We start from the raw sequence: 24646 nt of genomic DNA on the forward strand, positions 1-24646 counted from the left end.
CACGAGTGACACTTCTAGATGCCTAGGACCGACTGATTGAATAGCTGGACCATTCAGAACCCGAGAAAAGCTTTGTCTTGAAGTTGGGAGAACTATAGCTATCTCTTTCTGATATATGCAAAATACAAGTCTTATCGTAGAATTATTCGCTAGCTATCTATTGTTTACCGTATCATGTTTGTGGTGTGCATATCAGGAATGTATGGCTTCAAGTTCATATTTCTTTAACACGTTAAATGCCATTGATTGTCAAAACTACTTTCATACAAATAATCCTTGTGGCATTTAATGTGTTAGTTTCAATTAAAACATGGTTCACTTATTCGCAAGTCTCTGGCGTTAAGTATATTGTTTGGTACAATTTGGTCAGTGGTGTGAAACATTTTATGTCCACAAAAACTTTTAAAGTAACAGAAAAACAAACAAGCCGAATCATTTTAATTGAAAACTGCAGTTGTAATACTTGATATAAATTTATTTAAATATGTTTTTTACATATTCTTTGTTATTTAGATTAATCTTCATTATGAAATTCAATTGTCGTTATAGACGACGCTTCTAGTTCAACCACCGCCTCTTTGTCTCCTGCAGAAATAATCACACTCTTCGCGTCCCCGCTGGAAAATAACATCGAAATTTATATTTCCATAAAAGAATTAATCAACAAAGGAATATCGCGAAAGTGGCAGCTTTAAACAGAACCATCAAAAGCGGACCTATAACATGCAGATGGGTAAAATATTGAAAAATGTCTGAAATTAGGTTACCCATAAAATTACCAGATTATATCTTGAACTTTTCCGATGGAAATCCCTATTACCTATTACGTCCCAAACGCGTACCCAATAAGAGTTGAGAAACGACAACTGTCTCTCTCTATCTCTACCTGTTGTATATGATGACAACTATCGTGTTCTCCGGAGTGAGGAAGGCAGCACTATTGTAAACTGGATCGTTGCCATCCGAGTTACAAACGAAGAAGCTGTCACTGAAATGAAACATGCACCAAATGTTAACTACTTCTGATATTCGAGCTACGGGTGTGTCATTGAAGTCTGGGACAAAATTGGTCGCACAAGGAGTCAATGTTTGATCAGATTTCAATCTTAACAAATGTGAAAGTTTAGATGGATGGATGTTTCTAAGTGTTTGTGGCCTAAAATGCTGAACGGATTTCGATGAAATTTGGCATAGTGTAGAGGATAATCTGGAAGAACACCTAGGCTCTTCACTTTTGTTTTTTTTTCAATTCCACGCGGACGGTGTCGCGAGCAAAGGAACAAAGTTGGATAATCAATGTTTGACCAGATTTCAATATCGTTATATTTAACAAGAGACATTTAACCCCAAAAACATGTTTTAAATCTTACCTAGCGTCAACTTTGCCAACAGTATTAGGGCATACAGTGATGTTTGCCATTTCTATCCTATAAGAGTCTCTCTTCACGAACTTTGTGACTTGACCTAATGCATAGAACATTGGCTGTTTGTAAAATTCTTTCTTATCCGCGTTAACAATGATTGGAGAGTCCACATAGTTCTGTACCCAGTTTGGTCCTCCTATCATATCCAGACAGATGTTCCAATCAATCCATCCCACTCCGTTGTTCAATAAATTCTGAAAAGGCAATATGGTAATACTTTGAAACGACATTAAGAGCGGGCCCACAACTTGATCTAAATTATCATAACTGTTGTGCGATTGTCGATTGTTTCGCAATGCTTTTCACTGTTGTCTGGGTGTATTTCTAGACACTGGAATTCTAAAAACTGTAATTAACCTATTTTACAAGTGTCATAGATTTCTTTTAATTATAATGTAGACCAAGAAGGTTATGTTAAGAATTGCATGACATATACATACTTCTAGAATATCAGTGATATAAGTTTCAGCTCTGTCCCACGCTCCTAAGACCACCCTTTGGTCTATCGGACCAGTAAATCCTGTGGACAAGTTTAAACCTTAGTGGATATATTTTTAACGAGCTGTTGCCCGCGACATCTTACGCGTGGTATTAGAAAATATACAAACTATATAAATTACAAAAGCTACGTATCCCTCGGGAACCCGACATTTCTCGGGGATGAAGCTTATCCCATGTGTACTCAGTACCCAGACTTTGTTTTATATCTGTGCTGAATTTAAATATGATATGTTGAACCGTTGCAGAATGATCAAGTAAACATTAAAAAACTAAATTAATGTATCCCACGGGAACCGTAACTATTCCAGGGATAAAAAGTAGCCTATGTGTTCTTCCAGACTATGCTCTAAACCTGTACCAAATTTCATGGAGATCCGTTCAGCTGTTTAGGCTACAAACGCTAACAAACATCCATCCATCCATCCATCCATCTATCCATCCATCCATCTAAACTTTCGCATTTATAATATTAGTAAGATTTAGTTTTTAATTTAATTTAGTCTACAAAGTAACAGAAATCTATATGAAAAATGTTCACACTCTAGGCCAACTCCTACTACTTCGGTCTATCATACTTTTCATACTTATATTATAAATGAGAAAATGGTTATATATGATTGTTTGAGTTTGTAACCTAACGGCTCAATGGATTTCAATGAAATTTAGTACAGATGTAGAGGATAGTCTGAAGATCACATAGGCTATCCGCTTTTTTTTTTACAAGCGGACGGAGTCGCGGGCGAAGGCTTTAATACTTCAGTTGTTTTTTGTTTATCGTTTTAGATTATAAATACCATTTACCTGAACATGCTTCTGTAGATATGACGAACTTGTTAGGGTAACTTTTAATAGTCTCCTGCAGGATGGACGCTGGTGTGATTGTATCGAGGTAGTAATGAACCGCAATGCCATCTATGTATTGTTCTGCTTCCGGAACTATCATCAACAACTGAAATGAAAACTCTTTGATTACAATTTTCTTTTTAAAATCACCGTGTCTCCGTCTGGCTGGTTTTTACATATACCATAAGTAAAGTAAAATCAAATCAACCTGTTTTTTAAATATATCATACTAATATTGTAAAAGATAAATTTTAGATGGAAAGGTGAATAGATATGAGAGCTTGTAGCCTAAACGGCGAGACGGATTCCTATGAAATTTGGTATGATGTAGATGATACTCTGAAAGAACACATAGGCTACCCACTTTTTTTTTAAATTTATATTTTTAAACACAACATATTTTTGAATAATTATTTCCTTGATAAAAAAGCCCTACATCACGCTTTAAGCTATACATTTTACAAGCTATTAAACTTAGAGGATAAATAAATTTGAAAAAAACTTCACGTCGGAAAGCAAGGTTACCACGGTTGGTCATCATGTCAAGTCATTTTGACATTTGCAATTGTGAATTTAACAAATGGAGACAATAAAATAAATTGTTTATAAAACCATGCGGATAAAGCCGCACGGGAAGTGCTAGTAAAAAATAAATAACTGTTACGATGTTACTTACGATGTTAAACCACATTGGTATAGAGTAGCGCTGATCATCAACTGCCAGGATTTTGACATCTTTAAAACTAGAGTTACGTATAGCATTGGACCTAAATCGTTGTTAATCCATTCACCCTGGAAAAAAGCATATTATACTACAGGGGGCAATAAATATCCAATTATTACATTCTAAAATATTACCATTTTCTGAACCGTCCAGCCGAGATGTTGGAAGTCGCCTAGTGGCATAACGCCGTTCAAAGGTTCGTTTGTTGTTGTTATGGCCCAAAAAGGGATTTCCTTTTTCTTATATTCTTCTAAAAATCTGTAAGAATATTTATTAACAATTTTTAATTCAATATTTTACGTCACTTTAAACGTGCTTTTCAATTTTAAAGCTCTTCGAGCGTGTAAATAAAATAAAAAAACTAGTAAGGGCCTGTCCCACCACTGGCTGATAGGTACTCAAATAGCTTAAAAATGACGTCACGTTCACGTCACACGTTTGATTGTTATCAGACAATTTACAATTTGGTAGAGCAGGCCCTTAAAAATAAAAGGAAAACTTACTTCAAGAAATATAACGCATATGTATTCATATATTCGTCTTTCAATCTATTGACTCCCGCAGTATAGTTTTGCTTCATCCAATCCGGCGGTGACCACACTGTACCTACCAACTGCAGCGGTGCTGTAGACACATTCATGATAGCTTGGATAATTGGTATCTGAAACATATCAATTATCATCATCTCCCCTGCCTTATTCTACTCTATCGTCCACCATCTCAGTCATCACTCCCTTTTTGATCATGTCACCTTTCACGCAATCCATCAATCTCTTTCTAGGTCTACCTCTACCGATGTACCCCTCCACATTACCATGTCAATATAACGATTCAAATAATTTTGATGATTGCATAATGCCTTTTGGACTAACAAATGCACCACTTTAATTTCAGCATAACTAGCACACAATGTGTTCAGTGAGCTGTTCAGTGATCGAGAAAGAAATATTTAATCGATTTATTGACAAAAAACTCTTTCAGCGCCATTTTGTAATCAAAATTTTCATCTTTTTCGCGGTTAAAATTTATATATAGACATAGCTTACTTTGTAATGATAATCTTCATATGTGAGAGAAAAGTTGGTAAGGTACGTGTCGTTGACTGGGTATTCGTTATACGCATACAAATGTGTGGAAAAATCACAACCGCCAATAGGCACACGGCCCATATTGTACTCAATACCGCATTCACTGAAGTATGAACTGAAAAGAAGGAAATAATTTAATCAACTTACTATTAAACCTATGGTTTAGAAGGGTATAAAATAAATAAATCGACAGTGGTAGTGCCCGCTTCAACATCTTAGCACGAATGGGCCGGCACGCCCGGTGTAATACCACGACCACATTGAAGACAGACGTGAAATGGAAACAATTCCGTGTTTCGTCTGATGAGTGTGGTGCAGGAGGCCTGATTTAAGTCCCTTTCTCTTTACCACCCTTTTCTTATAAAAAGAGGATGGGAAGAGGAAGTGGATTTGACAGTGGAGGAGATGCATAAGAAGGGGAAATATCCTCTATGTGTGTCTCCTCCTCCGTCGATTAAGGGTAGGCAACGCCTCCGCTACTGCGGATGTCTATGGGAAGCGATCGCTTCGCCATTTTCGCGGGTTTAGGTGGCCAGTTACTGGTTTGCCAACTATGGATATAAAAAAAGCCAATGAGCGTTTGAGCATTGTTGTCATTATGTTATAAAAAAACTAACTTGATCATATCTTGCTGCATGTTCGAAGGTAGACTGAATAGGTTTATGCCCGCGGAGTCAGTAATGCCACCGCCAAACCCTTGAATCTTCTGATGCGTTTTTTTTGGATTAACTTTGAAAACATCGATACATTCTTTACCTACAGACAAAAATTACAGCAACCATATAATTTTAAAATAAAAAATATTTAATGAAAGTTATGGTTTTAACAATCAAATTCTTTACCGGAATAAGAAGTCTTTTTGAATTCACCATAGCTTTTTCTAAATCTTGAGCCTGCCTGGAAAAAAAAGTTTAAAAAGGAAAAAGGCATTGTTTGTATTTAAAAAAACAAAAGATGCTGGAAATAAACTAAATTCCACAAAAGATTATTTAGTTAATAATTAATTTGTTTTTAAATGCCTGAATTTGTAAAAAAAATTAACATCTTGGTTCTCTTAAGTAATAGGGAGACTAATGCAATTAATATTGAAGCAAATGCGAAAAATATTGTACCTTGGATGAAGTATAAGAAACGTAATGTCCTTTTTCTGGCACATCTCTGACTATCTCATCGCAGTACGTCGTATTACAGACACAAAGTACTGATTGTCCTTCCACTGGCCGCGCTGCACAAGGCTTTTCTTTCGTAGAACATTGGCTCTCTAAAATCAGAAAAATTGCACACATCGTGAAAAAACATCACATTTCTAATAATAACTGAAAAATCGACATTGTAGGGTATATAAATTGAACATCTTTCTGCACGCTTCTCCTATATAAAGTAGGTCTGTCTTCTGTTAACCTACGACCGGAGTCATATTATTATATGACTTTTTATGTGCGTCTCCTCCTCCGTCGATTAAGGGTAGGTAACGCATCTGCAATTGCGGATGGTTATGGGCATTTGCCACCTTATATTATAAAAAAAAAACATACAGACGAATTGAGTACCTCCTTCTTTTGGGAAGTCGGTCAAAAAAATGAAAAATCGTAATAAATTTCACTTACCGGTAATAATTTCGGAAACACAAAATAATAGTAGCAAGACGACACTAGCAAACTTGTATAAACCCATCTTGATAAATACCAAAGGAATTTAAAACCGGTATTATCTTTTCACTAATTAAGTTAGATTATATTTCAGCATATATGTACTATCTGAACTAAAGTAAGAGTCGAAATAAATAGCAAGACAGTTTTAATTTAAAACTTTTATCTACGAGTATAAAGTGGGCGCACACCTTTGACTAAACTATCTCACGAATGTGCGATTGTCGATTGTTTTGCAGTCAATTAAAAATAGGAATCAAACCGCGACTAAACGGTTGTGCGATTGTTCAGTTTCAGGTGTGCTTACGGTTTTAATTTGATATTACTTAAAGATAAAATTAATTTGTCTGTTGGAATGACTTAAGTGTGTTAAGTTAAAAAATAATAGTAATTACTTACAAATGTGAATTAGTAGTGTTTATGTTCCAGACTATGTTCTACAAATGTTCTTACAAACGAGATTCGCTGAGCTTTTTTAGAAAAATGTAGTGAGAGACACATATTTTAACTTTTGCTTTCATGTAGTAGTTAGTTATATTAAATTCATTTTATTTGACCGACTTCCCAAAAGAAGGAGGTACTCAATTCGTCTTTATGTTTTTTTTAATTATTGGATTATCGTACACGGGAGTCATAAAATAACAAAAAAAGAATTTTGCAGGATTGAATTTATTCAACAAGTAAAACTTGGTGTTAGAATTAAATGTGTAAATTATTACATACATACATTTCTACGAATGTGTTATTATTTACTTGTCTTATATGAATTAAGAAATGCCATCATATTATCTATTTAAATAACAAGATAGGCATACCTAGCCCACATTCACAGTATGAATGACATTTGCCTAGAAGATTGTCGGCGCGGAATTAAGATATTCATTCTGGAAGAACATAGCAAGACTTACTGTAAAAACAGACAATACAAAATCATAAGTCTCAACTTCGCAAAGTATTAATGTAATTTATATTTGTATAGAGATACGGGGAGCTTTCACTTTTAGATGCACGGGTTTGGAGCTCGCGTGAACTGTGATCGCGGTCGTGTTGCTTTTGCTGAAAATATTTAAAAATATTAAAGTCATTGTAAGATTTATTACACAGAACATAGTTAAGTCTTGTTCCTTTTTCCTAATTAAATGTACCTAGTAAGAAGATTTTTTTTCGTTGTTTGGTAGCGGTAGTAGAAAAAGAGGAATATTTTTTACGTTACGTTAAGTAAAAAAAAAATTACCTGACTGGTAAGGTAAATTGGGTTAAAAAAAGGAACAAGCCAAAGTTACCAGAGTTTACTAAAGTATAGTGTTTATATCGAAAAAGATATGTCGGTGGGTAAAAATCAAACTAAACTATGATAGCACCTGTGACTGTCACAAAAGTCACAAGATCCTTGTTGGACTATAACTGACTTATGCTTTTCTTTTTAATTTTCTTTGCTTTAAAAGATTTTACAAATTTTCTAACACGCGTAATAGTAACAACAATGCTCTTACCAGACAAGGTTGTTTCTATATAATGGCTGGTTCACACTTGGCCAATACAGTTGGACAACCCTCAATAACTGAACTGGCATCCAACTGGCACCATTGAATCAGTACAAACTATGCTTCCTCTACAGTCCGACTGTACTGTTCAAATGTGAACCAGACATATTTAAAAGACGTTTTAGAGCGCACACCTTTGACTAAACCATTGCAATGTTTAGTCTCGCTTTGATTCCTTTGAGCTTATGGAGATCCTTAGTTGTGCAACTAAACAGTTGAAGCTGCGAAAAAGTCGACAATCGCTTAGTTGTGCGATAGTTTAGTCAAAGGTGTGCGCCCGCTCTAAAGACTAAACGACAACTTATAGTCTTACTTACCATTTACAATCTTCATTATTAAATTCCACTGTTGTAATTGATTTGGCGTCCAGATTTAATGGTATTTCTCGGTCGCCAAACTTTACAGTTATTTTAGTTGCCGTGGAGCTGCTATAAAATTAAAAACATTCACTATGTAAATCTTACTAATATTATAAATGTGAAAGTTTAGATGGATGGATAGATGTTAGAGTTTAAAGCCTAAAGGGCTGAACGGATTTTGATGAAATTTAGTTATTTTGTATAGTCTGGAGGTACACACAGGCCACTCGTTTTTGTTTATTTTTAATTCCACGCGGACGGAGTCGCAGACGAAAGCTAGTTTCAATCTATATTAATGTCATAAAGATTAATGATCGGCATTTTTGGATTTTTGTATGTATTTGATTCACGCAAAAACGACTTGACTGATTTTAAAAATTATTTAATTAATAGAAAGGTAGTTTATCTTTAAGTAAGATAGGCTATGTTTTTCATTATTTTTTAATTTCACGCGGACGAAGTCGCGAGCAACAGCTAGTATATAAGATTGATGTTTAAATTTTCTGATTTATTTATATATTTATTATGTTTAACAGTTGATAAAGATTACTTGATAATGTAACAACACTAATAATTTTATGCTGTCGAGAAAAATACATGAAAATCCTTACTCGTTATAAACCACGAATACAATTGTATTCCGTGGTGTTAGGAACGCCGCTTCATCGATACATTTAGGAGAACAATTCGCTTGCACAGCGATTCTTCGCGAACCTCGCGGAATGAACTTTGAGAAGTGTCCCATCGCGTAGAACATCGGCTGTTTCACGAACTCGTTTTTCTTTGAATCCACGATTATCGGAGAATCGACGAAGTTATTCATACAATTAGGTCCACCGTTTGTATCCAAGCAGAAGTTCCAATCCAACCAACCTACTACATTATTATTAAGATTCTGAAAAAAAAATCTTACTAAAGTTATAAATGCGAAAGTACAGATGGATGTTTGTTAGAGTTTATAGCCCAAACTGCTCAACAGATCTACATGAAATTTGGTATAGATGAAGATCATAGTCTGGAAGAACAAATAGGCTACTTACTTTTGTTTTTTTATAAATTATACGCGGACGGAGTCGCGAGCAATAGCTAGTCTAGTAAATAAAAATCTTTCACTATCAAATAAAGCACACCGTGTTCATATCGACACATACTTGTATATCTATGACTAATGGCTCGAATTTGACATTTTTCATCACAGGCTTTTTAGGATTAATATACGAACCTGTAGAATATCTTTAATATAATTTTCAGCTCTCTCCCAAGATCCGAGATCAACTTTGTTCTTTGCGTATGATTGATAACCTGAAATTAATCATATTATACTAATATTACAAACAGAAATGTTTAGATGGATGGATGTTTGTTAGAGTTTGTAGCCTAAACGGCTAAACCGATTTCGATAAAATTTAGTGTAGGGTACCTTTCACACGCGACTCCGTCCGTGTGAAATTAAAAAAAAACAACCAAAAGTAAGTAGCCTATGTGTTCTCCCAGACTATCCCTTACATCTATACCAAATTTCATTAAAATCCGATCAGCCGTTTAGGCTACAAACTTTAACAAACATCCATCGATCTAAACTTTCCCATTTATAATATTAGTATAATGTAGAACAGTCTAGAAGAACACATAGGCTACTTAATTTTTTAACTCTACAGGGACGGAGTCGCGAGCGGAAACTTGTACTAATATAATTAACTAATGTGTAATTTAATAAAAAATAATAATTAATTACTGCAATAAGCAGTCTCAAATTTTCATTTCCCATCTCTATTTTAATGTACTCAGGTTACTCTGATACAAATACAAAACAATGATAAATCACCTTCACAGGCCTCTGTAGACATCGTAATTAAATTTGGGTAATTCTGCTGAAACTTCTGAAGAGTCTGAACTGGTACGTCTTTGTCGTAGTACCAGTGGAGAGCCAAACCATCGATATAGTCCAACACTTTAGGATGGGCTTTAATTATCTGTGAAATACAAGTATTATCGAAATATTAAGAACATCATCAGCTCGCTATACGTCCTCACTAAGGGGCTTGGATCCTAACGTAAATAAAGGGAGACTAGGCCATAGTCAAAGAGTTAAAAGGACACCATCAACATTCCATACTAATATTATAAAGAGAAAAAATAGTCGCGAGCAACAGTACTAGTGCTTTATAAGTTAAGATTGAGGTTTTTATATAATTATACAGGCTGCGTGAAATACAAAAATAGTACAGAATTTAGCATATATTACTGAAAACTGTTAAATTAAAAAAGTAATAAAAAATATGGCATGTTAGTCATAGGTGATGTAACTTTTTAATAGTGAATTAATTTTTAAAATCAGCTTAGTAGTTTTTGAGTTAACAATACGTACAAAAATACAAATCTTTCCTCTTTAACACTACTTACATCATAGAAATCCGTGTCAATCGTAAATCTATGGTCATCAAGCGCTAGAATTTTGGTATCATTGTGACAAGAGTTACGTATAGTCGGTCCTAGATTCTCGACTATCCATTTACCCTGAAAAATTAACATGCAAATGTGAATAACAAATTTTAAAGGATTATTCCCAACCATCACCCCGCATTGTCCCCACATGGGGATAGTTGCGGATAAAAAGTTTCATCCGTCCCAGCTTTTAGTTCCACTATCACCAATAAGGTGACAGATGGAACCGTTAAGTAATAAAATACCAGAAGTTCGTAACCGTCCTCTCGTCGCAAAAGGTGGGACGGATAAAACTTTATATACTCATCTGGCACCACGTTTGGACACATGAGTATAATAACACGATAATCCATTTTAAACCCTATCGACGAAAAGACAGATTCCTGATAATTTAAAATATAAGCCACATGCTTGTTTACTTATTTGTTTTTACAAAAATTAAATTCTTACATACTATACTTACAATCTGATTGTCAGTCCATCCGAGACAGGTGGTAGTTGGAATATTGGTAGAAGCTATCGAAGGCTCATTGGTTGTAGTGATCGCCCACACTGGAATTCTTCTCGACGCATATTCATCTAAAAATCTACAAATTCAAAGATCCCTTTCATTACTCTATTTTATAACTAGGAATTGATTATGTACAGAATACTCTATCGACATAAATTAGTGTTAAGAGCTAATAAGTAGCAAAAAACTAAATATGTGAACTGTACTCAATAACACTTCGAAACATTCCACGTTTCGTTTGATGAGTGTGTTTACTTTATCTTTCCACCCTTTTCTTAATAAAGGATGGACAGGAAAAGTGTATTTGGAGAGACGTGTAGGAAGGGGAAATGTCCTCTTTATGTGCGGCTCCTCCTCCGTCAGTTAAGGGTAGGCAACGCATCTGCAATTGTTTGTGGGCAGCGGTCGCTTTCCATTTCGGTGAATTCAGGTGGCCGCTTGTTCGTTTGCCACCTTATGTTATAAAAACACTATTAACCTTCTCAGTTGGGTCTAATCTTAGATTTCTTTTGTTTAATCGATTTCACTGCTTCAGACTCTATTAATTATTGCACTTAATCTCTACTAAGGGTACCTGTTAAGAATTAAACTATTCTCGTAATTATTGGTAACTTCGTAAATGTCTTACTTTAAATGGTAATCAGCGTACGTCTGAAAGTATTCAGTTTTAAGGAATCCGCAGTTAGGACTACGTTCGTTGAAATATTTCATCCATTTTGGAGGAGACCAGGTCGATGCTACAATATGTATCGGAGATTTGGCTACATCCATCATTTTCTTTATTGCTGGTATCTAAAAATGTATTTATTATTAATAACTAGCTTTTGCCCTAGACTCTATTCGCGTGGAATTAAAAAAATAAACAGCTAATGTATGCTAGGGTTGCAACGGAGGCCATTTTAAAGGAAGCGGAAGCGGAGGCCAATAATAAAAAATTAATTGTGATTTATTAAAGTAATAAAAAGTAAATAAAAATAAAAACTACGTTAATTCAAAATACAGATTGGTACATATTAGAAGATACAGTTTATTATGCAAATATAATGTATAACTGAACTTTCGCATTTATAATATCAGTATGAATGACTAGCTGTTCTCGTGCGGCTCCATCCGCATGAAATTATAAAAACTTTATTTCACTGTTTACATTTGTCGAATTCTCAATTGCAAATGTCAAAATGACATGACATGATGACAACCTTGCTTCCTTGATGTTGGCAGCAACTTATGGTCTCTTTTCCCACATTAGGCTTTTTATCCAAAATATTACCCCCTAAGTTTAATGGCGTTAAAATATATAGCTTAAAACGTGACGCAAGTGTAGGGCTTTATATTAAAAAAAAAATGTTTAAAAATATGTTGTAATTGCTGACATCTTAGGCAACAAAGAAGTGTGTGTTTACGCTTTATTATAATAGTATAGTATAGATTCAGTTAACCTTGACAGTTTCCATTTTTCTCTAATGTGAGCATTGTACCTAAAATACCTAAAATGTTAAATAGTTTAAAACTATCTTCCATAAAAAAATAATTACCTGGTAAATGAGGGCATATGTAAATGTTAAATAATTGCTCAACAAATACTTGCGTGCTTTATCACCTATCTTTGCTCTATTCGTGAGAATTGTGTTTATTTTTCTTTGACATTTTTCACCAGATTTATTATCCACGTGTAAAGTTCTTAGACTTTAATCAGTAAGAAATAAATTTACCATATTTAGATATCATTTGGAAAAACAATAATTATTATCGCGTCAAATTAAATTGCTTTACGTGCCCATTAAAGTGCCGTCTGACATCTCTAGTAGCAAAAATTTGTACCGCTCTTATACGATAAGCTGCATACTTCATCATCATCATCACCAGCTCACTATACGTCCCCACCGAGGGGCTCGGAGCCTACCCTAAATTAGGGCGACTAGGCCATAGTCAACCACGCTGGCCCAGTGCGGGTTGATTGACTTCACACATGTCTTTGAATTTCTTCGCCGATATGTGCAGGCATCACGATGTTTTCCTTCACCGTAAGAACGTCGGGTAAATTATGTACATATGAAAATTCGAAAAATCGAAAATCACATTGGTACGGCGGGATTCGAACCTAAGACCTGTAGATTACAAGTCAAGTGCTTAAACCACTGAGCCACCGACGCTCTTCGTTAGAGTGGAATTAAAAAAATAGTCGTCTATAACATTCCCACGTGCATCTACTTCTTGGTAGCTACCTTCCAGTTAAAGTCCCATCCAAATCGGTACACCCATTACAGAGATAGCAGTCCAGTCGCCATTTTGACAGCGCAGATTTAAAAAAAGTAGCGTATAATATGCTTGTCAATGTCAGCTACCCTCCAGTGAAAGTCTGGTCGAAATTGGCCCAGATTACACGGAACAAACGCTGCTTGGGAACAGACAAACAGACAAAATTTTTTTAAATGCATTTTTCGTTATCAACAACTCAAATACATCATCTTCCCGAAATCTGGAATTTTTCCTTCGATAACAGACACTCCATCTTTATTATACGTATGTATAGATTCTGTTATTTTAAAATGTTACTGTACCTTATAATTCAAATCTTCACAAGTCAAACTGTAGTTAGTAAGGCGACAGTCATCTACAGGTAGATCGTTGTACGCGTGTTCAATCAGGGAGAAGTCACTGCCGCCTATTGGTACACGTAGCATGTTATACTCTAAACCTTCCTCGCTAAAGTAAGACCTGCAAAAGGGCAAAAGCGTTTATCTATGTATATCTATACTATTATAATAAAGCGTAAACACACACTTCTTTGTTGCCTAAGATGTCAGCAATTACAGCATATTTTTGAATATCTCTTTTTTAATAAAAAGCCCTACACTTACGTAACGCTTTAGACTATATATTTTCACGCCATTAAACTTAGGGGTAAATATTTTGGATAAAAACCCTAATGCGGGAAAGAGACCATAAGTTGTTGCCAACTTGAATGAATGACATAGAAATTTCTATAATCTTCTACATTTAGACACGAACAAAGCACATTAACTGTGAAAAGCCAGTAATATTACTGTGCAATAAGAAATGGACAAGAAGATGAATTCGGCAAAGAAAGGTTGATAAGAATCATTTGTAAATTACATAATTAAAACCTTTAATTATTTTTAATACCTGATCAAATTATCCTGAGTTGCAGCTGGTAAGGTGTTAAGATTGTACCCAGCGGACCCGGTCGCCGCCGTACCGAAACCTTCGATAGTCTGGTATTTCGTACCACTATCCAATTCATACTCGTACTTGGATTTCTCTAACAAGAAACAGGAAATTATAGACTTCTTTGGACTTAATTTTCGTAATTCTTAAGATAAAAACCGTCTTAAGCTTTAGACTATTTTTAATTATTTGAACTACAAAATTTTTACAATATTATTTGAGCTAGATTTGCTGTTATGTTACTTACTTGATCTTTTACTTAGCAGTTTTCCGATTTTCTTCTTAAATCTCGAACCACCCTACAACATACAATAGTATTTGTAAATTAATGAAATAAGTACACTTAAAGATTTTATTTTATAATAACGTTGATTTTTAATAAAACTCTTGTGATACACAAAAATTGAAAGTTAATTTAAAAAACATACTGACTAATTTTACCTACAAAATAAGCGCCTGACGTTTTTATCACAATTTCCTATCTTAAAATTTTGCTATAATTAATTATGGGGAGTAATACCATAGAGAATAAAGAATAATTTACCTTAGAAGACGTGTAAGATACGTAACTTCCTTTATCAGGTACATCCCTGGTGATAGTATCACAATACGTGTCGTTACAAACGCAAACTACTGATTTACCATCAACAACACGAGCGGCGCATTGTTTGTCTTTAACTTTTGAAGATCTTTTTCCTGTAGAAATGTACATAAGGAATAAATTCTTTCATCTCTCATTTTCTTCCAGATAATACAAACTAATAATGGTAACATTAAGTTGAACAAAACTCACCTAAAGTATCGCCTACATATAGTAACAACACAACACTCATTATATTAAAAATATTAAAAACTTTCATTGTCACGTTAATTAAATTATATACAAACGAATTTATGCATAATTATTATTATTAAAATGTAGGTAACTAAAAAACACTGATTAAGAGATAAAATTATTTTAACCTTAATTTAAAACGCTCGAATAACAAAACACAAGAGATCATTTGTAATAACCCCAATAAACTAAATAAATGACACCTATTTTACGTATCGCAATAATTTGTAAAACAAAACGTAACGTTTTTATACTACTAAAGTTAATAATAGACTATGAAAAGTTTTTCCAAGAAAATATCACAATAGGAGAAATAATAGAACAATTTTGTAATCAATAATAAGTTATAGACGTTGTCTATGTTACGAAATATACAAGTAACGTATAGATCACGTCTATTAGACAAAATCCAATAGTGAAATAATATGATGCTTGCTTATAATAACTATGACTATTTCTACAAATTATGTATGAAGGTTTGTAAATTATTAAATAAATGATCGTTTTCAACTACACATTGACTAGATAGTTGGACTATTGCTAATAAAGTCCAATCTATATCTATGCTTCTATACTATTATAATAAAGCGTAAACACACACTTCTTTGTTCCCTAAGATGTCAGCAATTACAGCATATTTTTAAATAATTCTTTTTTTAATAAAAAGCCCTACACTTACTTCACGCTTTAGGCTATATATTTTTACGCCATTAAACATAGGGGGTAAATATTTTGGATAAAAACCCTAATATGGGAAAGAGACCATAAGTTGTTGCCAACATCAAGGAAGCAACGTTGCCATGGTTTGTCATCGTCATGTCATTTTGACATTTGCAATTGATAATTTGACACAATTGAATAGAATTTTCATAATTTTATGAGGATGAAGTCGCACGGCAACAGCTAGTAATATAATAAAGCGTAAGCACACACTACTTTGTGGATGTCAGCGACCACAGCATATTTTTGAATAATTCTTTCTTTAATAAATAGTCATGCACTTACGACACGCTTTAGGCTTTATAATTTTTACGTTATTAGACTTAGGAGATAAATAAATTGGAAAAACACCACCATGTGGGAAAGGGACCATAAACTACAAGCTGCCAACATCAAGGAAGAAAGATTTTGAAATTTGCAATTGATAATTTGACAAATGTGACAAATGTGAAGTTTTTATAATTTCTTGCGGATGTAGCCGCACGGGAACGCTAGTTTATTATAAAGGGTTCTAAAAATGTACTCCAAAAATTATTATAAATCGTTTATTGTATATATAACATTCTTAAAATACTTATAATAACTTAAATTAAATTCTATGTACAGTCTTATATTATGAATTTCTTGTTATGAATCCTTTGAACATATCATAGTACATTTGTATGAAGTGTTTTCTATCAAAGGATTATTTAGTACACTAGTTTTTACAATAGATGGAGACACCATCGCATCGTCTTCTCTTAAATTCGTTGATTTGACTGGATTTTTAGACATTTTTGTATGTGTGTTAGTAATATTTTGTAATTTAGCTTTTACGGCTTCTCTTAAATTAGATATTAATGGACTTTCCGTCTTTTTTGGTATAGAATTAGTAGAAATTTCTTGTGTTCCTTTCAAGGGAGCTATTTCAGAATCGGCTTGTTTGTTATTTAATCTTGGTCGATTGTTTACACTCATAGGACCGAACTGGGAATTTGTTGAATCCTCGTTTAATTGCTTCGTTTCTATTAATTCGCTAGGCGCATGATCTGAATCGCCTAATGGTTGGAATCTAGATCGTAATGATTTTGAAATATCTTTCAGATTGTTTATATCGGCCGTTCTATCTTTCTCTGATAATCTTGAAGGCATCTTTATAGGATCTTCTTTTGTTATTTTCGGACCAGAAGCTAATAAAGGCTTAGGGGTGGTAAAAGAAATTTTAACTTTACTTATTGGCTTGAAAGTTTTTTGCTTGTTTGTAGCAATTTTATGTCTTTCGGAAAGATTTGGATTTTTATTAAAATGTTCTCTTTCTATTAAAGGTACTGTGCTTGTCTTTGGTTTGATGTTATAATTCCTTAAAAGGTTTTTTGATGATATGGAATTGCTTTTTGGTGTTGGCTTTTTCTTCATAAATGTATCTTGTAATGTTTGGGGCTGGGAAAGAAAATTGTTATCCAATTTGGCCAATTTGTTTGAATTCAAGTTTGGATTGAATTTTTCTTTTTTAGATGCAGATTTAGGCAATGCTAACTTATTATCCTTTGCTTTAAATGTCGGAGTATTTACAGATTGTAACTTCTGTTCGTTAAGTCTTTTGTACATTGAAGCCAATCTATCATTAAAATCTAAATGTAAAGCTTGTAATTTTTCCTTTACATCTTCATGTTTCCTTGTCATTGATTGTAAGAAATCATTTGCTTCTAATCTTGGCTTTGCTTGTTTGAACTCTGGTTTAGTATCTAATCTATATTTTAAATCATCTGCAAGCGAATTTATTTTATGTGGAGTTTTAAGTAGATTTGTTTTAGGAAGATTACTGTTTGGGGATTTCAAATGATTTTGACTTTGGAAGAAACGCGTAATATCATCTAGAGAAGCAATATTTGTCGCGTCTGATGCTTTTATGATTTTGTTCGATCTATCTAAAGCTAAAGGATAACTACTTAACGTCGATGGATAACCAAATGGTTCCGTTATCAAAGGATTTAAGGACGCAGTATCTAAAAGATTTTTGTTTCCTCCGATATTATAGCGTGTATTTTGAAAAGGTCTGAGATATCTATCAGTAAGAGGTTTCCCGAAATAGTTCGATTTTGGTAAACTCGATTGCAGAGGATTCGATAATACCGAATTACGATTAGAACTTTCATTCAATGGATCGAACTCTGTTTGATAATCTTCAGATTCCTTTTGTCCTGCGTCTATAATTTCTGATATACCCTGTCTTATTTCTTCAAGACTAGGTATTTGTATTGGTGTTTTGAATAGGCTAAAAGTGTCTTTCAATGTAGGACCTTTTAATTTATCACTTAATGGCGCAACAATGGCATTATATTTGGAATTACTTGCTTGGGATGACATTTCGTTTGTTTCTGAATCTTTTGGAAGTGTGGTATCACTGTTAAGGTCATCATTATCATTGTCTATTTTGTCATATGTGTATTTGGTACTTTCTGGATCGTTGTTTTTTTTATAGTTTTTGAAATTTGTTTCATTGCTGATTGGATCGTCGTCTTCAGATGTTTGGTTTTCTTCTGTTTCTGTAGGGTCTAGTTCTGAAGATGCACTTTTATCCTCATTTTTTAAATCATTAGAGGGTTCATAATCTTGGTTTTCATTGTCCTTAAAATTTGTTTCGTCTTCGCTAGATATGGTTTTAGCTTTTAATTTATTTTCCTGTTGTAAAAGAGAGTCTGATAGATTTTGTAAATACTGAATTGTAACATCTTTTTCATTTGTCGGTTGAGGAATAATCGTTACATCCTTATTCTGGTCACCTTCTGGATTTAAATCGAAGTTACTTAACTCCTTATTTGTAGAACCTTTTTCATTCACGGGTAGATACATTTTGGGGTCCGTGTCTTGTAGTTTTGATTTTATTGACTTTTTAATATTTTCTAATTTCCGTAATATATCATTTTTAAACGTTGCTATGCCATCATTTTCCTGTCCCGTCAAAGAGTCGCGTTCATCATTGCTTCCACCTGTACTTTGTTGTAAACTTAAGGAATCTACCTTATCTGTTATGCTATCACCTTCTTCATGAGATATCTGTTCATTTATATTATCACTCGTTTCAGCAATAGAGTCTTCCATATCACTTTCATCATCTGCTTCTTTGCTGTCATATTCAAAGCTATCTTTTGTATCTTTCAGCTCAGTATCAGTGTTTTTATTGGCTTCGTCTTGTGCTCTCCTTGCCGATTTGAGACAGTCATCTAGACGTCGCTGCATTTCTTCAATTAGAACATCTTTGGAATTTTCCTTTTCAGAACAATGTATTTCACCAGAGTTAACTAAAACGTTATTCGTAGATATTTCTTCTTCTTCTGTCGGTTCTTTTAATATGTTTTCTTCGGAATTACTGTTTTTTCTTTTATAAATTGTATCTTCATTGATATCAGATATTTTTACGTTATTTTCTGAGCCAGCGACATTTAAATCGGATAACTTAAGTTTTTTATCCGAGGGATGTTTACGGAATAACTCATTTGGTGGTAGAAGCTCAACATCTTTTAATTTTAAAATATTTTTTAACGCTGGACTTGCATTATCGAATAACGGATCCAATGGGGAATTAGTATCAAATAGTACTAATTTTCCTGTTTCACCTTTATTGCTGAAAATGTCTATATTATTTTGTCTTGACGGCACTGGAATGTTGTTCATCCGATTAATATTTCTCATTTCAACTAAATCACGTAATCTGCTCTTCAGTGCTGCCAACCTAAGTTTTGGACTATCTAATTCGTTATTTTTTAAAACATTGCTGCGTTCGGGAATTATTTTTCTTAATTCATATCCTGAATTGGTCTTCGATATTGGATCATTAACAGCTTTAATTGGTAAATTATTTAGTAATAACGGATTTATCCTGAGTTTTGTACTTAAATCGTTATTATTAACAGCGAAAGTTTCTTTTACATTGCTTGCACTATTATCCATATCAAATAGTGATTTAGACGAGAGTCTCAGTGGTTTTTGTTTTAAATATAACTTTTGTTTTGACATTCTAGGTCCCAAATCATTGTTAGATGAGCTTGATCGTCCTAAAGGGGTATGAATGCATCTAGTTTCGTGTACATGTGACCCTTCTGGCATAGCATCATCTGTGTCAAAAAAATCTTCTCTAGGACTAAGCAATATTGTTACAGAATTTCTCGAATTTTCCGGTTCAGAATCAAGAAAACCTGGTTCAATTTCAACAAGACTTCTAGAAGCCTCTCTCTCTAAAGCTTCTTGATATTCTTCGTCTGTTGCCTTCTGTATAGTTTCCAATACAGAAGATGCAAGACCTACTTCAGGTTGAAGAAGAGGTTGATGTTTTAATTGCTGTTTCCTATAACAAAAACAAAATTAAATTAAATTGTTCAAAGACCGGATTGTTTTTTAATTTAAACCTGTTCTCCATTATGATTTAGAAATCTATACTAACCTTTCTGATGGATGGGAGTTTCTTAATATAAACGGTCGAAAGATCGACGGGGAACCTTGTGAATCAATCCCTGAAAACCGACAAGGGCAATCGTCTTCTTGAGTGAATGACCCCATTGGAGAATTAGGTGACATATCCGGTTCCTGAAAGTCGGTCCCATCGTCTCTCGAACAAGGACAACACTCTTCAAAATTCGTTTGTCTTGTATCACGGATACTATCTGTTACTGGCTGACAAGAAATCTGAAATTAAGAGATTATTTAAAAAAAAATATCTAAATGCCTGGTTCACATTTCTCCAGTATAGTTGGACAAAAGCGGAGGGCAAGAATAGATGGTATATAATCACTGGCGCCAGTTAGTGATGGTATTATGTAAGTAGAATATCAATCCAGTTATAGAGCTCTACTGTCTAACTGTACTGTCCAAGTGTGAACCCGGCATAAAAGTCATTGTAATAAAGCGGTTATCTGAATAATTTCCGTTAAAAACATTAACTTGAATAAGGATTTATGCCTGAAACTTGTGAAATATAACTTACTCTGTTCGGATACACGATGAAGTATAACGCCACAAATATTTCCAGCCACATAGTCTTAAGATCTCATTGATGCACGTCACACAACAACCAGCTTCATTACATTTAAGAAATATAGATATACCGAACATTCTTTATATCTATTTGATAAAAGATAATGGGATAGGTACGCGCTAATTGACCGTTTGACACACTACGTGACCTATCCGAAATTAAAGAAATAAGAAGATAAAACATGTTCATCTCTTTGATAACTATGTTAATCTCAATAGATTGATACTCCAAAGATCGTCTTATCTACTTTACGACGACTGATTTAGCCTATTTTAAGTCTATCCTCATTTTTTCTTCTTTTTCCTAACATCTAAAATCACATTGTATTTTATTTGAACAACAGAATGATTTTTTATACGTTGCAAACTGTTTTTATAAAGTTCGTATTAGTATTATATTGGATTTATTCTGTTAAGATGTTTTATTGTTGGAATTAAAAAAAATTAGAAAAAAAATCTATTAGATTTTTGTTTTCAATTATTGTTATTATTATGACTTTTCTAAATTATTTTGTCTTCGTTTCGCTAATTTTTATATAAGTACATTAAATAATATATACATAGAATTTATACACAAATACATACATATTATTAATATTTTAATAAAAAAAATATTTTTTTGAATTTCTTTATTTGACTTGACACACAAAAAAAGAAACTTCACTTGTGTCATGAATGTTATGGCAATGTTATGATGCAACGTATCCTTTGAAAAATTTGAAAACTTTTCGTTTAAAAGTCGTTATAAGCTGTGATAGTGGCATAAACGTTATTCGCAATAAATATTTATTAAATTTAATGAATGCTTTCCATTTAATGCATTTCATCAACATTGAAGTTAATGTAGTGGCTACATTACGTTTGCTTATGCTATCGGAAAATCGGTCGCGGTAACAAAACCTTAGTCCATCGTTCACCGCATCTTCTAGACAAACTAGCAAAATTGCACATTACAAGATGGATGATTTCTTAAAAATTGAGAAAATAGGTGAAGGTACTTATGGTGTAGTGTATAAAGGAAAAAATAAAATAACGGGTCAGTTCGTGGCAATGAAAAAAATACGACTTGAGTCTGATGATGAAGGAGTTCCTTCGACTGCTATCAGGTGCGTGATAGCTGCAATTATTTGTGATTTTATATATGTTACTATCTCTTTTCCTAACATAAATTACCTTTACATTTCTAAAACTAATATCTTACTACAAAAAGCTAACCTAAAACCGCGCAACGTTTTTGTTTATGTTTTAGAGAAATTTCTTTATTGAAGGAGCTCAATCACCCTAATATCGTAAAGTTAGAAGATGTTCTTATGGAGGAATCTCGTCTGTACCTTATCTTCGAGTTTCTCGCCATGGACTTGAAGAAATATATGGATTCATTAGGCTCGGGAAAAGTATGTATGAAAGAAAATAATTTTTGTTATGTTCTTAATATGAAAATATAGCTTAGTTATTTATTAACTTATCTTTCATACTATAAAGTATACTTTGATTTAAAAACGGAGTTCACAAATGCTTATTGATATAAGATATGTTTATTTGACAATTATTCATAAACCATATCAGTACACTTGAATTTATATATTTTATTCCAATTAGACTAATGTGGTATTGAGTTATATCACAGTGAAGGAAAATATTGTCATGCACTACTACATTTGATGAAGAAATTTCAAGATATGTATGATCAACAATCAACAAACCCGCCAAGCGCCAGGGAGGTTGATTATGGCCTAATCACCCCTTAGTGAGGATATAATGTGAGCTGGTGAAGATGGTGATGAAGTTACACACAACTCTTACTTGAGAATCATGTCTAAATCAAGATAACATATAATTTAATTTGCACCTTTTTTGGAATGTAAACAAAAGGATGACAAGCCTTTCCCACCATCATTTAGCACCCTGTTAATGTCTTAAGTTGCATTACAGGCATTGTCTAATGCAAAATTTACACTATTGTTTTCAAATACTGCTGTATAAAACGTACTATTTTCTATAATTCCAGTTTATGGACCCAGCAGTAGTGAAGAGTTACTTGTTTCAAATCAACAATGCAATCCTGTACTGCCACCAGCGCCGTATCCTGCACAGAGATCTTAAGCCTCAGAATTTGTTAATTGATAAGACTGGTATTATTAAGGTTAGTTTGCTGTTTTACTTATATTATTTATCCTATAAAAAGTAAATGGGGGACTACCATACCCCCTAGATACTGTACTCTTCAAATTTAGATAATTATAAATGACAATATAGTAAACAGTCCGTTACTACTATGAAACTCCTCAGTCAATTGAAATAAACAACCATTCCCTTCCACTAAACCTTTATACTTGGCATCTTGATATAGCTAGACTTTATACTATTGACATAGTTGAATAAGTCATGTTCATATTTGATAACTTAAATTTTAAAATTCAGACTGCATGGCAAATTTAGTTATGATGTTTTACTTAGAACTCGCCACTCAAACTTAAAAACCTCGATAACTTAAACTCAATCGAACCTCTTGTGTAGTCAGACTTATTTTGCCAAAAGATTTCCCTTGATTCTTATATTAAAGTTGGAAAAGAGCAAATAGCCACCTGGAATCGCCCAAATAGTGAAAAGTACACCTTTTTTCCCACACTTGTCTACTATTCTGTACTTTTCTCAATATGTTATTGATTTTATATAGGTTTTGTTAATCAACTATCAATACATGGTTGTTTTAACACTAATGAGAAATTAAATACTTGCAGGTGGCTGATTTTGGTCTGGGCCGAGCATTTGGTGTGCCAGTGCGGGTGTACACACATGAAGTTGTCACACTATGGTATAGGGCTCCGGAAGTATTGCTTGGAAGTCAAAGGTATTGACTTTTTACTAATATTATAAATGTGAAAGTTTAGATGGATGGATGTTAGTCTGTAGACTAAAATGATTAATACATTAGAATGAAATTTGGCATAGATGTAGAGCATAGTCTGGAATAACACATAGTTATGGTTTCTATGGAATGGGTTTTGTTTTTTTTTTTCATGTTTACTCAATAATTTTGCAATGGCACAATGCTTTGTCTCGGAAATATATTAGGTTATCGAGGAATACTAGTTTCTTGTTTTACATATTTTGTATTTTTAAATATTGCACGGACGAAGTCGCGGACAATAACAAGTATGATATAAAATACATATGATAGTATCAACCAGGGACAGCCATTTTGTTAAATATAAAACTCGCTAAGACCATTACGAAAATGATCATACACAATTTTTAAATTTTAATGAGTGCTTACCTAATTAGGACGTGAGATTGTTGATGTTGTGATATATTTTTGCCTTACTTTGCAAATAACACAACTATCTGTATTTTCCAGATATTCATGTCCCATAGACATGTGGGCGGTTGGCTGCATCTTCTCGGAGATGTCCTCTAAAAAGCCATTGTTCCAAGGTGATTCAGAAATCGATCAACTTTTCCGCATCTTCAGGTAATAAGCAGTGCAGTATGTATTGTTTTCTTTTTTTATACTAGTGCTTGTTTTGTATAATTGTTAATTGTTAACAGAATGCTGCGAACACCGACTGAGGAGATCTGGCCCGGGGTGACCGCTATGCCAGATTATAAACCAACATTCCCCAATTGGAACACATTTAATCTACACAATCATGTAAGTTATACCCTTTTTGACCGACTTCCCAAAAGAAGGAGGTATTCAATTCGACGGTATGTTTATTTTTTTTTTTATGTGTGTTACGGCATAACTCCGCCGCTAGTGGACCGATTTGGACAATTCTTTTTTTATCCGAAAGGTAATGCTTG

General features: G+C 33.6%; 2 protein-coding genes and 1 pseudogene across 2 annotated transcripts in view; 1 reads left to right on the forward strand and 2 right to left on the reverse strand.

Annotated features, from left to right (window-relative positions):
- Positions 1 to 514: 514 nt before the first annotated feature.
- LOC106105825 lies at positions 515 to 5443 on the reverse strand (annotated as a pseudogene).
- A 1735-nt stretch (positions 5444 to 7178) lies between these two features.
- Positions 7179 to 20228, reverse strand: LOC106105831 (uncharacterized protein PF11_0207-like). Its single transcript, XM_013286293.1, has 18 exons — positions 20218 to 20228; positions 19901 to 20156; positions 18833 to 19081; positions 17953 to 18700; positions 16489 to 17577; positions 15071 to 15082; positions 14822 to 14973; positions 14525 to 14576; positions 14236 to 14371; positions 13650 to 13806; positions 11717 to 11880; positions 11041 to 11164; positions 10536 to 10649; positions 9958 to 10105; positions 9355 to 9434; positions 8744 to 9027; positions 8091 to 8201; positions 7179 to 7285 (listed from the first exon to the last, which is right to left on the reverse strand). Exons 1-18 carry the CDS (start codon positions 20226 to 20228, stop codon positions 7195 to 7197), a joined length of 3978 nt encoding a protein of 1325 aa, XP_013141747.1. The 3' UTR covers positions 7179 to 7194.
- A 1308-nt stretch (positions 20229 to 21536) lies between these two features.
- The window catches only part of LOC106109348 (cyclin-dependent kinase 1), a 7621-nt gene continuing 4511 nt past the window's right edge, over positions 21537 to 24646 (forward strand). The window contains exons 1-6 of the mRNA XM_013290815.1: positions 21537 to 21948; positions 22092 to 22236; positions 22851 to 22985; positions 23584 to 23693; positions 24201 to 24314; positions 24392 to 24494. Coding sequence (XP_013146269.1) covers positions 21800 to 21948; positions 22092 to 22236; positions 22851 to 22985; positions 23584 to 23693; positions 24201 to 24314; positions 24392 to 24494 — 756 coding nt within the window. The 5' untranslated portion in view covers positions 21537 to 21799. The remainder of the gene's footprint in view (positions 21949 to 22091; positions 22237 to 22850; positions 22986 to 23583; positions 23694 to 24200; positions 24315 to 24391; positions 24495 to 24646) is intronic.

This window comes from Papilio polytes, unplaced genomic scaffold (assembly GCF_000836215.1).
Source record: "Papilio polytes unplaced genomic scaffold, Ppol_1.0 DF824269.1, whole genome shotgun sequence".
In the NCBI taxonomy this organism is placed as follows: Eukaryota; Metazoa; Arthropoda; class Insecta; order Lepidoptera; family Papilionidae; genus Papilio; species Papilio polytes.